Source organism: Lipotes vexillifer, unplaced genomic scaffold (genome assembly GCF_000442215.2).
Source record: "Lipotes vexillifer unplaced genomic scaffold, Lipotes_vexillifer_v1.1 scaffold76, whole genome shotgun sequence".
NCBI classification, from domain to species: Eukaryota; Metazoa; Chordata; class Mammalia; order Artiodactyla; family Lipotidae; genus Lipotes; species Lipotes vexillifer.
The window spans coordinates 2,745,200-2,763,121 of NW_006773751.1; the positions used below are offsets into that span (position 1 = coordinate 2,745,200).

The window sequence follows — 17,922 nt, forward strand, 5'->3', positions numbered from 1 at the left end:
GGGAGGATCCCACATGCCGTGGAGCGGCTGGGCCCGTGAGCCATGGCCGCTGAACCTGTGCGTCTGGAGCCTGTGCTCCACAGCGGGAGAGGCCATAACAGTGAGAGGCCCGTGTACAGCAAAAAAAAAAAAAAAATCTAAAGTAGGGCATTGATAAGATGGGGATAAGTGAACAGATTCAAGAGATACATAGAAAGTAAAATCTAGGGACTTCCCAGGTGGCGCAGTGCTTAGGAATCCACCTGCCAATGCAGCGGACACAGGTTCGAGCCCCGTCCGGAAAGATCCCACATGCCGCGGAGCAACTGAGCCCGTGTGCCACAACTACTGAGCCTGTGCTCTAGAGCCCTCATGCCACCACTACTGAGGCCCGCGCGCCTGAAGCCTGCGCTCTGCAACAAGAGAAGCCACCGCAATGAGAAGACCGAGCACTGCAACGAAGAGTAGCCCCCGCTCACTGCAACTAGAGAAAGCATGCATGCGGCAACGAAAACACAAATACAGCCAAAAAAAAAAAAAGAAAGTAAAATCTATAGGATTTGGGAAGTGATTGGATCTATGGTGTGAAGAAAAAGACATCAAATGTTACTTCTCATTTTCTATCCTGTGCAATGGTGTGGTGATTACACATACCAGTTCCTGACCAAAGGTCTGGGTTAAAGTTGTAGAAGTATATGAAATATAAGTACAAGAAAAGATAACATAAGAACATTACAATAAGACCATAACTATTGAAGAATACAATTGCTACTCTTGGGAAACTCCTCTCATCATTGTGAATTATACACAATGATGAACGCTAAAATGTTGTTAAGATAAAGTATTACTGAGGTCTTTGATGGAAAATAGCATAGCAAAATGCAAGCAGATAATAATTTTCCTAAATAGAAAATTTCAAGACATAGTAAAAGTGACACAGTTATAAACAGGGCTAACTGTGCTTCTTGATGTTGGCTGACTTCTGTGGCAGCTTTATACCCACTCAGCAGTAGGGTCTTCCAGGGCTTCAGGTGGACAAAACAATATCTCGGAAGACAGCCAATCAGTGAAATCACCAAACATACCCTGAACTAGGACCAAACAAACACAGCGTGTGCTTATGCACCAATCTTTTTACCAACTCATTTCCTAAGTGTGAACAAGGGTGGTACACACATCCATGGGTGTTTAGATACAGCACGCAAAGCTCCCTGGAGTCTGAGTGGGAAGTAGGCCAGTATCTGTATTTAACATAACAGAAAAATAAAGGTATCAATCACAAATGTTTAAAAGGAGACACTGAGAAAGAAACCTGGACACTGCTCAGCAAACACTTCCCAGGGGAAGAGTAGTATGGAAGAGTATTGCTTCCATAAAACAATGGCATCTATAAAACTGAAATGATGCTTCAGTCTGTCTTAGTTTTTATGTCATGCAATTCACCCAAGTACCCTCCTTCGGATTTCACCTTATAATAGAGACACCATTAAGGCGGGAGGGTTAGACCAGCGATAGAGGTTCCTGCTCAGCCATTGGTCGGCGCCACAGGGGCCCCCTTCAGCCATTGGTCGGTGCTGCAGTGGGCCCCTCCCCCAAGCGAGCCAGCGTCAATGGGCGACCCTTAGAGGGGCTGGCAGAGTGGTGGTTGTCAGGTGGAGAGTAAGAGGCAGATCCCAGCCTTCTCCCTGGGGCCCTCCAGCTCACCCAGCTTCGGGCTCCACAGAGGCCTCACCAGGACCGCCCACTGGCCGGGCCCAGGCCCTGAGGCGGCAGTGAACCTCTCCCCCATCCCTGCCTCTGCAGCCTAATGGCAGCAGCCGTCTGCATGGGACACAGCCTGGGGCATCTGGCCCCCACCATTTGGGCAGCCTGAGGAGCCTGAGGGCCAGCTGGGTCCTGGACGCCTGGCTCCCTCAGCCATGACAGCTGGGCAGTGTCTGGGGACCTGGCCTTGAGGGAGCCACCAATTGAGATCTGCCACTTCAGCCAGGCCTGGGCACTGGCGGGAGGACCCAGACTGGGTCCTAGACGAATGCTCCGGGGCACGGTAACCACCCACCCTCCCCATGCCCCACCTCACAGGGACTCCCTTCTCTTAGCCAGGACTGGACCTCGGGGGGCGAATGTTGACCCTTGGAACCTTGCCCTTTCCTGTCAGAACAAAGGATAACTTTTGTTATGTCCCTGTAAACCTGTCCCTGTTATGTCCCACGATGTTACAGGAACATCGTGACCTGACCATGACCGGACCTCAAGAACAAAGGATCTGACACCAAGAAGTTTGCAACAACTAACCATGCCCCTCCCTCACCTTTCCTATAAAAGGGCTTTGCTGAAAGATTTCAGGGAGTTTGGGGTTTTTTTTTAAGGCATGAGCCACCCATCTCCCTGCATGGCCCTGCAATAAACCTTTCTCTGTCCCAAACTCCAGCGTTTTGGTGGTGTTTGGCCTCACTGTGCGTCGGGCATACAGTTGCGTTTCGGTAACAACATGGCTGTGCCTTGAGGAAGAAATAGGCTTTTTGTCTGGTTCACAGCCTATCTTCAGTGTGCATCACATGGTGTTGATGTCATCTAGGTAAAAAAATTCATCTTTCTCATTGTACAGTAAGCTGGGCTTCTGCAAGAGAGTAAATTCAGTGACCATGGCCAACCTGAGTATGCCACCCCATGTGCAATTTCTCATGCTACATTTACAAACTGGTGTTCCAGTTCTATAAGTCAGATTCATGAATGCAGTTAACCTCGGTCCAAACACAAGCTGAGCCTAAAAGGACAAGATCCTAAACTTTAGTAAATTCATCAAGGAAAACTGCCACACTGTGGCTTCACCCCCAGTGGCAAAGAATAGTCACTTGGTCCAAGAATCAGGGGCACATCTAATTTCCGAAGGGACTTCCCTCTTCCCACTCCTCTGGCACTGCAGAGGCAGGTGGGTAGAGCCAGACCATGGAGGCTAACTCAGTACTTCTTGGCTGTTACTATGATATATGCTTCTATGTATAGAATGTTGTGATGTCAAATCCTACTCATAGTAGTTTCCTATTATAAGGAGATTCTTTGGAGGGAAGGGAAGCAACCTATCTTGCTTCAAAATTAGTTTTCCCAAGTCTTGTTTGAAAAGGCACACTTCCCAGTCAACAGATTTTCTCTTTTCATTAGAAACCTAAATCCATTTCTACCCACTGGGGAGCGGGGTGGGCAGTACACTTTTAGAAATACCCATTCACAAGTTTTAAAAGACCAAAAGGAAAAGAAGTCAAGCAACAAACAATGACCACAGAAAGAGAGGAGGCTCAAGAACCAGCGTCACTGCTTTTCTTGATGCAAATACAAAATCACAACTGGGCCCCATTATTTCTTTGTAATCTGTAACACGGCTCCCTCCATTATCCTAAAAAAGAAAATTCTAACAACACTGTAAATCAACTATACTCCAATAAAAATTATTGGCTATATTCAGCATATAAAGCTGTGTGATATTAAGGTGAAAACCATTTATGAACATGAAATACATAGTTAATATAGGGTTAATATCAAACTTGAGTTACTTTTAAACGAGACGTGTTTTTCCAAATTTATTTACCACATTCTTCACATATGCAATTATTTTGCCCTTTTGTATGTATTCTTTTTAAAGTTTAAAAAATGTTAATGCTAATACAATGTGTGCTAAACAAAGTGATTACACCGGTGATTAGACAAAGATATAGGGGGTGGGGGAGGAGGAACTGTAATTCAGGAAAAGAGCAAACAAGAACGAATTAGAAAAACCATTGTTAATTACAGGATAACCCTTATAACAACTTCAGATCCCTGGGACTTTTCTGCAGCTCTTAAAACACTATGGGTTTAATGCACATGCTGGAAAGGTACTAACACAGAAAGGAAGCTAGCTGCCTTACTGGCCTCAATGGCAGAGCCTTGGCTAGGGCTTAAGCTCTCTGCCCACCCAAGTGGGATGTTTGCACATGGGAATTCAAACTGTATCCCTAAGAGAAGAGAAATACACCTACCATCTCATTAAGACAAACTAAAAGAACACCACAAACCATGGTGAAGTATCTGCTAGCATAAAGGCTAGAAGAAAGCATTTAGAAAAAGAGTATGGAGACAGTTTTAGATTTTGAAAAAACACTGCATAACTTCTGAAATTAAGCCTTTATTTTTCGCAAATCCAAATTAGCTATTTAAAAGTCTTTATACTTCACAAGAAAAAAAGGAAACTTTATTAAGGATTTTACAGATTGTACAGCTTTCCTACTAACCTAGAGCTTATGAATTTTATCAGTATCTACCTATTTTCACACTGGACATTAAATTCAGGGTGGGGAAAAGCACGGGTGGAGCAAGAAAGGACTCCTCTCCACTGCAACCAGAGTAGCAGTATTCTACCTCCTTTATAAACTGGCTTCCAACACTCTGTGACCTGATAGAGACTTTAGTGATGTTAGAAACTAATCAGATACTTACATAAGCTTCACTAACAATATTCATTTTATTCCTCAAAACATTTACGTCCCAGTTCCCTCCATTTCTGAGCCATAATCATAAAGCCTAGAGATAAGATATGTGAAAGAATGTCCAAGGCAGGTATTTCTTTGATAGTAAATATATACACACGCACACATATATAACTATTATATAAACTACACAAGTTACATGAAATTTTGCAGCAGCAAGCAAGTCATTGAACTACCTTCCATTAAGAAATTCACTCTGCCTTCCAAGACTAGAAGCATCCTAACACTGGCAGAAGTAAGGCCTCATTAGTTTCCTTCCTCTCCATAATTTCTAAAACTTAAGTATAAAGTATACACACTAGTTCTAAACACTTGATTTAATACTTAGGTAAAAGCAGAAATGAATTTCTTTTCAGAAGCTTGCCACCCTACCCTAATGCTAAACAGATTAAATCTGAAAGTATCAATAATTTTGGAGTTGGAAACAAGAATGCTTTTAGCAATCCTGTTAAATTCTTACCAATTCTATTATGTGAGAGCCTGTATCTATCAAGGTGCAAAGCCAATTCACCATCAGCCTGAGAGTCTATTTAAAAGTATATATTCTTGGGAGTGTGCAGCATTTGAAACACCCCGCCCCGCCAATCCCAGGTCTTTTTTTAAGGATTCCAATGAAATAATAGTAAGGATTTAGGTTTGGAACTTATGGAGAGTAAGAAAATAACGAGGCCCTATTTCTGCCTGGGCTAGTGGTTTGCAGCAACCGAATGAGGTAGTTATTAATCCCCATTTTACAGATGAGGAAAACTGTGGCTCTGATAAACTAAGCAACTTTGGGTGCCACTGCTAGTAAGTATGGGGCTATCTTAATCACAAGGCTGTGTGCATGGACTTTTTTCACCACACCAGTGGTTTTCAAACTCCAGCCCTGCATCTCTGTCTCAACCAGAAGCAGCTCTATTTTATCTGTTTTACATGCTGGGCTTAAGCCTAACAATTTTTTTTTAAAGGTTTCAAAACTAACATGTATAAATTACTATACTACACTAGGCCACCTGCTTACTACAGCTATGTTAGTTCATCTTCGTTATTTTCCTCCAAAGAAAACAATGAACTTTACTCAAAATTACTTATGACCGCACAAAACAAAAATATTTTTGCATAAAAAACTTCAACAATTCATGCTATGTAGCCCACATGACCAACTTCTAAAACATAAAATGTTGTTAGGTTTCCTATAAAGACTTCAGGATTCAATTTTTCAGGTAACTATAATTTGTAAACTATGATAAAAATTGCCTATCCTAAATGAATTACTTCTACAACATAAGCTGTGTATGCAAATATAGAATACTTACTTTACACACTGTACTTTCTTAACCTGAAAATATCATCCACTTTCACCCTGTAACTGTTGAAAATGGAAAAAACATTTCCACTACTCCTTTTGCTTCCAAATGTTGTGGTTATTGAGAGGGGTAAAAGCAGCCTCAATTTTCTAATTAAGCTCTAACATGACGAAGCAACTTTACATAGGCAATTGCAGTAATTAATCCACCAAAAACAAACAAAAAAACCCTCCATTTTTCCTCACTACCCAGAATTGAGAATAAGAGCTTCTAACAAATTTATGACAAAGTTAGAGATCTTAGTTGTTCTCTTAGATAACACACCCAAACTAATGATTACTATCATTAATACTTTATAGGAAAGAAATTTTAAACTCATTTCTTTTTTAAAAAAAATTTATTTATTTATTTATTATTTTATTTTTGGCTGCACTGGGTCTTTGTTGCCGTGCGCGGGCTTTCTCTAGTTGCGGCAAGCGGGGGCTACTCTTGGTTGTGGTGCGCGGGCTTCTCACTGTGGTGGCTTTTCTTGTTGTGGAGCACAGGCTCTAGGTGTGTGGGCTTCAGTAGTTGTGGCACGCGGGCTTCAGTAGTTGTGGCTCTGGGCTCTAGAGAGCAGGCTCAGTAGTTGTGGTGCACGGGCTTAGTCGCTCCGCGGCATGTGGGATCTTCCTGGACCAGGGCTCGAACCCGTGTCCCCTGCACTGGCAGGCGGAGTCTTAACCACTGTGCCACGAGGGAAGTCCTGGAATACCCTTTTAAAAATAACCTTCTCTGAGGTACACTTTTGTCTGTTGAGGTTGGATTTGCCCAAACTCAACTGGACCAAAGGTATGGGAAACTTACCTGAGAACTTGCGGTACAAATTAAGTTGTGACTATAAAGACTCTCTACTTACCTTCTTGTGAGATTCAAAATAACTTTTTGAAAACAATTTGAAAAAGGTTTCTCAAAACTTTCTGGATAACAGTAGGGCTGCTAGAATACCAAGATAGTTTCTCAAGTTGGCTGCTTCTCAAATTTTGGGTAATTCATAAGCCTCCCTTCTTTGGGTTGAACCTACATGGTCTTCAAAAACCCTTCCAAAGCTCAGTCTTTACCAACATAATCATATGTCATTCAAACAACCAAAATAATTCCTACACACCACACTGTATTAGCTATAGGCATCTGATAACATGGAACATCACACCATAAAGTACATTTTCTTGAAAATGATCACCTATTAATTTATTGCAATTAAAGTACACTACCATTAAAAGTATAATAATTAAAAAAAAGTATAATTGAGCAAATGCAGAAGCCAGCTTCTGGATCTTTAAAATTCCCTTTAATATTAATGGTGGTGATTAATACTTATGTAACAGACTTACTAGTCTGAAAAATAATTCATGTCAGTATTTATTAGATAAAATAACTGTACCAAAGGTTACTTCTAAATAACTTCAAAGAAGTTATTACCTGAAAGTTTAAACAACAAAAGTTATCTTCCACATAAGTTCCACAATAAAATAACTTAAACACATTATTGACTCTGCAAGTTCTTTTTAAAAATTACTTTAGAAGTTAAAAGAGGAAATATTTTTCTTTGTCCTGTGCTACTTCTTTTTCCCTTCCTACTTCTGTCCCCCTCAATATATAATATTATGGATGCAAACTCAAGAATTCAAGGTGAAAGGGATAATTTTGCTTCACAGATACCACGACCTACACTGTATAGCAAAAACAAGATAAAAATAGAACTGAACTTTAAAAAAAATACAAATTACGATATATAACAAGATTATCTTTGGAAAAATAGATATTTTCTCTCTACTAGAAATAGCAAAACATTCCACATTATTTTCTTTCCCAATTGCATGGTTAATTAGCATACATTCCAACAATGCACATGAAAAAATTTCTAAGCCAGGGGTACTTAAATGATTTCTTCATCAATGTTTTGGCTAATTCAGTGGCCAAGAAAACATGATGTTTAGTCTCTAATTAGATGCAATCAAGAAACAAAACAGAATTTCTGAGGTTTAAGCTTGATATGACCCAGCAAAAATCTGTCATTATATCAGCTACAAGTCTCCCTTCTCCCAAAAAGGAAAAAATTAAGAACTGCTTAAAAGTGTACAAGCTTCCAGGAAGCTTCTAACAGCTCAGCTTCAGGTGACCTAGTAATGGAGTGAGCCATCTGTAAAGCCTGGAGTGGTCCAAATAACACAGATAAATTCAGTAACGGCTGGAAACAGATGCTGGCCCCAAATCAGGTAGAATACCCAATCTTCAGTCAAGGAAGGAAACAAAGTCCGAGCTTCTAAAACACATAACGACAAGTCCAGGAACGTGGCCGGATATAATCCAGAAATGTGGGCTTTGAGGGGAAAAAAAAGAATGGAAGAGTAGTTTATTTGTGTGCACTGTACGTGTGAGATATGGGGTAGAAGGGGGTGTTGATGTTACACACGGCACACCTCTAAAATGCCTCCCAGCATTTCAGTAACCTTCAAGCTATAAACAGCTCACTAATTCAAAAGATGTTCATCATTTTTATCTATAGCACAGATTTACTTGATTTAGAAGCTTTACATGAAGCTAAGTCCAGTAAACTCTACACAACTGCATGGACTCCTGACCAAATTCTAAAGAGGTACTACCCTTTTTCTGTATCTTGCATTTTGTTTTAGCACAGTCCCATTTTTAGTAGCCCTAAATCTAAATGGTGGTAGGTTAAGGATGATAATACACACAAATTACTATAATACAAAGCTTAAATTACTGAATTATCTAAATGAGGAACAGATGAAATACTATGAAAGTTCAGAAATAGAAAAGAGACTAGAGCAGGAATTTTAAAAAGCTTCATGGGGACTTCCCTGGTGGTGCAGTGGTTAAGCCTCCACTGGTCAGGGAACTAGATCCCACATGCATGCCGCAACTAAGAGTTCACATGCCACAAGCAAGGAGCCCATGTGCCACAACTAAGGAGCCAGCGAGCAGCAACTAAGACCCAGCGCGCCGCAACTAAGACCCAGCGCAACCAAGCAACCAAATAAATAAATACATAAGCTTCATGGACGACACTGCATCCAAATCAGATCTTGATAAAATCTGACAGGTGAAATCTGAGTGCAAAGAGCAGAGTGACCAGAGACAGAGTCCAGAGTCCAGAGCAGTTAGTTCAAATGCACAAAGGGGACTCATAGGAAATAAGGAGGGGATGCGAGGGCAGCATAGCAAAATCAGGGTGGACAGTAGAAACTTTGGGAGAGAAACTGATTAATTTGATTTTGAACATCTTCAGTTATAGGTATCCGTGAGAAATACCCAAGCAGATGTATCAAGAAGCCCCCCACCCCAAATATTTGGGAGTTTTCTATAAGCAGCCGAAAACTAAAGCTCTAAGAATGAGACTCTTACAAAATTACAAACAAGAAAACAACAACAAAAAAAGGGAAATACGCTCCTAGGCATATGAGTCTAGCTGGACATTTTTACAGAGTTTATTACTTCGGGAAGGAAGAGGTAAAAGATGAATATTTGGGGGTGGGGGTGGATACACATGCCACTGGGAAAACCTTGGAGAAGACCTACATTTTCAGGGCACAGGAAGAATATTAGAAGGAGCTAAAGAAAAATCAGATAAAGAGAAGAAAAAGAGAGAGAGAGAACCAAGAAACTAGCAGAGTTCAATGGGAAGAAAACCAAAGAAAAGAAAATGTTCAAGGACAGTGCAGTAAGATAAGTTACTGCTTTTACTCCACATTTCCCTCCCCTTAACATTAATTTATCACCACCTCCACTACTCCCTTCCCCTTAACACTGCCCACCAACCCTCACAAACAGGGGACAAATAGGTTACTTCACCACTCCAGCCTGATTGATGACTCACATTTTTCAGGGGGCAGTGCTGACGTGCATACCACTCTTGAGAATAAAAGCACAGGAGGACTCCATTGCCCGCGAAAAGGGAAGTCCACATCAGAACATTCCAAATTGGCCTTTTCCGACTATCATTGGCAATGAAGTTGAAAGCCACTAAAGTTAGGAAAACAACAAAAAATATATATAGTCATCAAAACAGAATCTACCAGGAGATGAGGGGCCTCAGATATCTGCTACAATCATTTAGTTATCATAAACAGCATCAACTGTGTATATACACGTTCTATGCTGGCCATTGGTCCCATAAGTACAAATGAAGCTTCACTGTTTAAATTTATTAATCAGTGATTATTTGGAAATCAGTCAGTATTCAGAACAGGTGAAAACATATTTCATGGACGCATTCATATTCTAATTTGTCCCTCTCCACCCCACCCAAAAAAGGGTTAGTTTTTTTCAGAGGGTGAACACTGAACAGAGTTTAAGAATGGCGAGGTTGTTTATAGTTTTTATGAGCTACCAAGTCAGTGTTATCAACAGTCTTCAAGAGCTTATTTAGTTCATTTCTCTACATCAAAGTGTAAGCATCCTGCAACAGAGCTGTACATAATTACTCAAAATTAATGTTCTTACCATCTGATAAACAAACATTGCCTTGAAATGGTATTACTATTTACTATCTAGTTTTCTACATTGATTTCATATTTTATTTTCTAAATTTCTTTTAGCGTAATACTCAGTACTCATGAGATGCCAAGATACTTACTTCCAAAGAACATGAAGAGCACAAAAAGCACTGGATAGAAAAAGTTCAAGCAAACAGCCAAGGCATATTCGTGCACTACAGCAGACACAGCAAAGACAGCTAACATGGCAGCTGACTTGAACTTCTTTGTGAAAAACTAGGGTAAAAGGAAAATATTAGAGGCAAGTTTCAGAAAGTAAGTAATTAAACATGAACTACATAAGACATAATTAACACACACTAAAGGCACCTATTATATTCATATTTGACTTTCTAAGTCTACTTGGAGTAATCCAATGTACTAAAACAATGACAAAAACATCTATGCTTAAAAATCCTTACTTTACTAAATGACGCATTTTCAAAACCATTAATGTTGAAAGATTGAGCATATTTTCAAAAACATTAATAACTTATATTTGTAACTCACTATGGTTGACAAAACATAGTTTTCATTTCTAAATGGACCCATCAAATCTAGAGTAGCATTGTACGGTAGATTGGGCAGGTACCATTTTTACAGGTAACAAAACTAAGATTTAGAAACAAGGGACTTGCCTCCACAAGTCAAATTACATTTATAAATGAAAGAACATTCGAATACTGTGCTATTTGCACCACAACACACTGTCATTTAGCCAAATAGTGCCCTTATTTAACAATTCAAACCTGCAATCCAGAGATACCAACGTTAATCAACCATGAGACTCAAGACTACGTTTCTTCAATCTAAATAAGTTATGCTCTAAAGAATGTCTCAAAGAAATATATTAATAATCTATATCGGAGAGTTGTAGATCCGAACATAGGTGGTTTCTCCACTTCTAACAAAGGAAGAAAAACAAAAAAACAAATGGAAAAAGCTAGGGGAGATTATTTGCTGGCAATGAGACTCCAACAAAATGATCCATTACTGGTGGATCATTTCAACTTCTCCAAATGCCTGCACGCATTCTTACTTTGTCGTCATGTAAAATAAAAATCCAGAGCAAAAACATGCTCTTAGTCCTAGTAACTGCAGATACTGGTCTCTAAGCAGTGCTATTCAAAGCAGAAGGTTTCTTAAGACATTAACGGCTCACAAGAGAATTGAAGACAACTAAGTATAACTTCCTCCAGCTGCACAACAGTAATACTTTCTGGAAAAGAATCTCCATTTCTTAAACAACATTAACTAAATCTTGCTGCTTACCCAGAGAAAGTCCTTGTAAGCATAGTAATATAGCCAGTCATGGACCACCACATTCCAGGTCCTGTAATAGTTAGAGTATGATGTGGAGTTCCACCAATCCTAAGGAAAAAAGCAAAGGTATACATATACACAGAACCAAAGCAAAACCTACTCCCAGAGAATATACACACATAATATAACACCTAGAGTGTGTTATGATAAATTGTTAGTCCATACACTGATGTCAGAAAAATCTTCAAAGGCATTTTGGTTATTAGTGTTCAATGTGACATTAATCCTAGTTCTATGGATGATTAAGTTCCCAGGTTCACTATCTCTTTATCACACAAGTTATGATGGAAGATACACAACATAATCATTAAATCTAATGTTCATCTAAATAACAATCAGTAAATCCCCCTTACCTTGCTAAAACACAATGAGAGAATTCTAAGGTCACACAGACTTAGATAGGGTGATAACCCTCAAGAGCAGTTTGCTGGTATCATAGACAGCAAAATTTAAGTTGTACCACGAGTGAGATGGTGGCTACCTCCAAGTCCTGGTGCTCCTTTATATATATCCTGTTTCTTACTCTAAGATCAGACCAATGGAATAAGACAAAAAATTTGCAACACGCACTCACTGCTTCTTTGAGAAAGGAGGGGTAGGCTTGGAGTGTTGCCAAAACATGAACAGACAGACAAAATTCTAGAGGGCTTTAGGTGGGATTACAGAACACTGTGAACCACTCTGCATCTACTCTACAACTTAATTCCAACTTTGGAAGTATAAGAATACCATCTGAAGCAGAATTAATGCCTTTCAAAATAAAGGAGGGAAAAGTTACTTCCTTCATGAACTGTTCAACAATCTTAAATAGAATAATTTGCTGAGATCACTCCTACAGCACCAGACAGCTGATTTCAAATGAATTAAAAGTCAGCAAAGTCTCAGAATGCCCTCTGGACACCTGCTTTCCCACTGTAATCACCAATACAGGATCCAGCAGGAACCAAATGCGGTACTAAGGGAGCAGATTTCGAGGTAGAAGAAAAGACAAGACTATGCCACTTAAATCAGTAATAGAATTTCAGACTTAATATTGGTAAAACCTGTGGAATAAAACGATTTCACAACATTTATGTTAAAAAGCTAGTAGCTAACAATGCTCAGATACTTAACAATGAGTACACAAATAATATGTGAAAAGGAAGATGAGTCCAAGTACACATTACCTTATAAAACATCCTGTCACCAAAGCGTAACATCTCAGCAAAGGCATTGAGCCAGCAGTGCAAAAAGGCAAAAAAACTAAGGAACAGTATCAGCACAGCTAAAAATAAGATGAACAATATTAAGACTCTTTCCAAATAGCTCACATACCAATCAGTTAATTATATGTCGTCATTTGCTTAGTTGGAATTATTTTGTAAAATAAAAGCTATTATTCCAGCTTACCCATTCCAGAAATGATAGAGTGTATTTTGAAAGTTAATTATTTTAACCTAGTAAAGAAATAACTTTCTTCCAAGTGGGTTTTATAGACAAAAATGACCCAGCCTGTTTTTAATGGAAATGCCTAGATGTATGGCTTAACTTGGTGGTAAAAGCCCTTTAAAATCTGGCCGTGTATTCCTCTAAACCAGCTGTTTAAAACTGGGAGAGATTTTGCCCCCAGGAGATGGCTGGAGACATTTTTGTTTATCACAATTCAAGAAGCAGGCCTTGTGCTATGATATCTAGTTGTTAGAGGCCAGGACGTGGCTAATATCCTACAATGCACGTGACAGCCCCCCAAAGAAAGAATTATCCAGCCCAAAATGTCAATAGTGACAAGGTTAACTTATCTCTGCCTCTACTCCCAATGTAGCAAACATCATCCGCAACTGAACTTCTGCCATTCCAAAATACTCCATGCCTTTGAATCCATCCCACTACCTGGAAGCAACTTTCCACCACCTCTCTGCCCGGCAAATGCCTATTTATTTTTCAATACCCAATGTTAAATGTCATCTCCACTATGAGACAAAGTTCAACAGCACCTTAGTATATTATATATTACACTATATTTTAAAATACCCATTTACATGCCCATCCTTTTCATTCACTTGTTTTTTCAAAAAATATTAGCCTACTATGTATAAGACAATGTAGGAGAGACTATGACTGGCTATGAGCTTATGGAATTTGCAGCTTAGTGAGGAAGACACACATATGTAACACATATCCCATCAGAGGGACAGATAAAAGAATTTATTGGAGTAAATCTTGAGGGGCAATCAGGGAGGATTACTAGCAGATGTCTGGGAGAGAGGGAGAGGAAGAAAGAACATGATGGCAGAAAACAATACCAACATTTAATGGGTAGAGGAAAGAGAAAGAGTAAGTACAGGAAACTGTAAATATAATTAAACTGCAAAGCTTCCAGAGAATAAAGAGTAGGTATGTCTGGTTCACTGCTATGTATGGTATGGCCAGAAAGACAGGAGAAAAAGAGAGTGGCAAGCCAGACTTCAAAATGTGGTCAACAGGGCTTCCCTGGTGGTGCAGTGGTTGAGAGTCCGCCTGCCGATGCAGGGGACGCGGGTTCGTGCCCCGGTCCGGGAGGACCCCACATGCCGCGGAGTGGCTGGGAGTGTGAGCCATGGCCGCTGAGCCTGCGCGTCCGGAGCCTGTGCTCCATAACGGGAGAGGCTACAACAGTGAGAGACCCGCGTACCGCAAAAAAAAAAAAAAGTGGTCAACAGCACCCAATGCTTCACGGAGATCAAACAGAATAAGGGCTAAGCCAACTACTGGAGGAGATTAGAGATTTTAATAAAGGCCATTTCAATGGCCTGGTCAGATTAGGAGCAAGATTACAGTGACTGAATAGTGAACGGGAAGATAAAGCATGAATACAGACTATCCACAGTCAGAGAAAGCAAAACTTGAGTGAAAGAAGACAAACGGAAAGATTGGCCAGGGACTGGAAGGATGCTTCATCTGTCAGATAGATGGAAAGAGGTTAAAGATGGGTATAGATGCGTAGATGAGTTTATAGCGAAAAGCAGGTAAATCAAAGGTGCTCACATGCAATGGCTTTCTATTTTCCTTGCAACTTTATGAACAGCCAAATTAACCAGTACCCATGTTACCTGGCAAGATGGAGTTAAATATACATAAGACCAGAACACGAGCGCTGAAGGGCTCCTGTTTGATATTCCGAAACAAGGGGGTGCAGAGCCTTTCAAAGACGTAGTACACATAAAAAAAGCAACCAAAAACCTGGAACACAACAAAGATAATTATAATAAAGACAGCTTGATCAGGAGCGATAAAAAGTGATTTTTTTCCTTCAAAAGAACATATATATGTGACCTGTAAACTAACGTTTACACATATATTCCATTTAACACCAGTATATAAGATTGCCGAACTGTAATCCTTCAGAGATAGTACTCAAGCCTAATTTCTACCATACCTATTCCCAACCCTTTACCAAATGGCATTTTTAAAAGATCAGACTCTGGAATCTCTTTTTCCTGCTACATGAAACTCATAACAAAAGAACCTATTTCATAAATGGGTATTTGATTGACACAAGATTTTAAAATGGGATCTTCTGGGATTTATGATTCTGATAAGGGGTTGAGGGAGTGTCATACCACATCCACACAGATATACATCCAAAAATAAAATAAAAAACAGAACGGGAGGGGGAATTTAATGTAGATGCATACTGAAGTAACCAAATGGAATTATTTGACTTAAAAAAAATTTTTTTTTTCAATTGTAGAAAATTAGTTTTGGTGTATTGACAAAGCAAACACCATTTACTGAACTGGGAATAGTTTAAAGACTTCAGTAAGAGTTCTAGGGCTTCCCTGGTGGTGCAGTGGTTGAGGATCTGCCTGCCAATGCAGGGGACACGGGTTCGAGCCCTGGTCTGGGAAGATCCCACATGCTGCGATCCCACTACATCCCTAGTAGCAACTAGGCCCATGAGCCACAACTACTGAGCCTGCGCGTCTGGAGCCTATGCTGCGCAACAAGAGAGGCGGCGATAGTGAGAGGCCCACACATCGCGATGAAAAAGTGGCCCCTGCTCGCTGCAACTAGAGAAAGCCCTCGCACAGAAACAAAGACCCAACACAGCCAAAAATAAATAATAAATAAATAATAATAAATTTTTTAAAAAAGAGTTCTAGAGCTCCCAGGAGACATGAATTAAACAACACTTTAAATATATTAAATTATTATTATATTCAAATCCCCATCTCCCACCAGCCAACAAACCTTAGGCACAAAAAAAAATTTACCTGTGCAAATTGCATAGCCACATAACCCCATCTTACAGTGGGAGTCCTAAAATGGAAGAAACAAAATTACTCTCTAAATAAAGTAAATAAACGAACTTTAAAAAAGGTCCTCACAGTATCTTCCCACACAGAACATCTTTCTTTTTTTTTTTTTTTTTTGCGGTACACGGGCCTCTCACTGTTGTGGCCACTCCTGTTGGGGAGCACAGGCTCCGGACGCGCAGGCTCAGCGGCCATGGCTCACGGGCCTAGCCGCTCCGCGGCATGTGGGATCCTTCCAGACCGGGGCACGAACCCGTGTCCCCTGCATCGGCAGGTGGACTCTCAACCACTGCGCCATCAGGGAAGCCCCCAGAACATCATTTTTGACATAGGAAATACTTGTACAATTCTGTCAAGAATGACTGAAATCAAATCAGATTGCTAGAATCACGATTTGGGGTTTCCCATGCCAGCAAGAAAATTAAAACCCATTCCAACTGCTCTGTAGCCCTACATGAACTGGTCTACTACCCCACCTCCTTCCTGGCACGCTCCTGGTGCTACCCCATTTCTCCTTCATAATGCCATTACCTGGGATAGTTGTCACGGTAGATGAGGGTAGGAGCAAATAAGAAGTACAAGTACTGGTTGACTGTGGGTACTGGAACAGTGCCTGGAAAAGGAAAACTATGCTTAGACTGGAGGCTCTTCAATTTCTTTCAGCAAAACTCAAAGAGGAAAATAAGCACAGAATAGGGAAGACAAAAAGCTACCTCTCCTTAGCTCATGTTGTTTCTTCCTGCTCTCCCAAAATGATGACTTCTTTTTCCTAAATTAATTGAATATTACCAATCCCTCTAAACTAAGTTACTCCTGTGACTTAGACATAACTTCTACAGAAAGCAGCAATTCAAGAAAAGTAAGCACACGGGGTGTAATGACTCTATTAACATTCTATACAAATAACGCAGAAGTTGCAAGAGTCTAATTATCAATGTTTTAAATTCAGGGGACCAAAGGTAAAAAGGAACAATCAGGAAACAGTGAGAAGGTCTTTCAGATCATATATACATTTTTTTCCTCCCCTCCCAACAGTTTTCTTTTTTTTTTGGATCCTTGTATTTAAAATCAAACATAAATGTCTACAGAATGTAATATGCCATCCCAGTAAACACCAAAGGTTGAAATACCCTGTGAATAATCCTTTGACTTATGGAATTACATACTTGATTTCTCCTTGGCTGAATTGAGTACCCGAGGCACATTCTCTCTGACAAATGAATGGGCCTTCATTATCAAACGAATCTACAAAGGAGGGGGGAAAAAAGATGAATTTTCTTTCATTGTCTTGTCTCTTATAAGCATCCACAGAACAGCACTAGATTATAAACACACAAAGAACTTAATTTTGTATATACCAACTCAAACTCACTTTTATGGACTAAAACAAATGAAAAACAAACTCTAAAGAGAGACATGTTATTACTCAAATTATTTTGCAACTAACAGCACCATCTGTTACAGGTATATTACAAATTAAGAAATTAAAAGCCTGTTCAAAGAAACTCTCCTGAAACGGTCCTTTCCATCAGTCAAACAGAGCATTACAGATAGCCAATAAAAGTCAGAAAACTCTGAAGGGCGTACAAACAAAATAAATCTTTTAGATGGCTATATGACAAAACAATGAATCTGACACTTCAAAAGTAGAGTTTTTAATTACAAAAATATTTTATACTTTAGATGGCTTCTACAAAAAGTGTTCAAGAACAAAATTTGAATTCATCCAGAACAGTTCAGTGTAATTTATTTCAATTATCAAGAATCAGAGAACACTGAAGCTAGAACAAATTTTAAAAGACAAGATGATGGAGCTTCCCTAGTGGCGCAGTGGTTGAGAGTCCGCCTGCCGATGCAAGGGACACGGGTTTGTGCCCCGGTCTGGGAAGATCCCACATGCCGTGGAGCGGCTGGGCCCGTGAGCCATGGCCGCTGAGCCTGCGCGTCCGGAGCCTGTGCCCCGCAACGGGAGAGGCCACAACAGTGAGAGGCCCGC

General features: G+C 40.1%; 1 protein-coding gene across 2 annotated transcripts in view; it reads right to left on the reverse strand.

The window, feature by feature from the left end:
- Positions 1 to 7,743: 7,743 nt before the first annotated feature.
- SOAT1 (sterol O-acyltransferase 1) overlaps positions 7,744 to 17,922 on the reverse strand; it is a 45,910-nt gene continuing 35,731 nt past the window's right edge. The window contains exons 6-14 of one of the 2 annotated variants that reach the window (XM_007448523.1): positions 17,093 to 17,171; positions 16,458 to 16,539; positions 15,885 to 15,930; positions 14,721 to 14,850; positions 12,819 to 12,916; positions 11,602 to 11,700; positions 10,431 to 10,566; positions 9,672 to 9,817; positions 7,744 to 8,153 (exon numbers count right to left, since the gene is read on the reverse strand). In XM_007448523.1, the coding sequence (XP_007448585.1) occupies positions 8,097 to 8,153; positions 9,672 to 9,817; positions 10,431 to 10,566; positions 11,602 to 11,700; positions 12,819 to 12,916; positions 14,721 to 14,850; positions 15,885 to 15,930; positions 16,458 to 16,539; positions 17,093 to 17,171 (873 nt within the window). In that variant the 3' untranslated portion in view covers positions 7,744 to 8,096. The remainder of the gene's footprint in view (positions 8,154 to 9,671; positions 9,818 to 10,430; positions 10,567 to 11,601; positions 11,701 to 12,818; positions 12,917 to 14,720; positions 14,851 to 15,884; positions 15,931 to 16,457; positions 16,540 to 17,092; positions 17,172 to 17,922) is intronic. The other variant, XM_007448522.1, reaches the window with a different exon arrangement.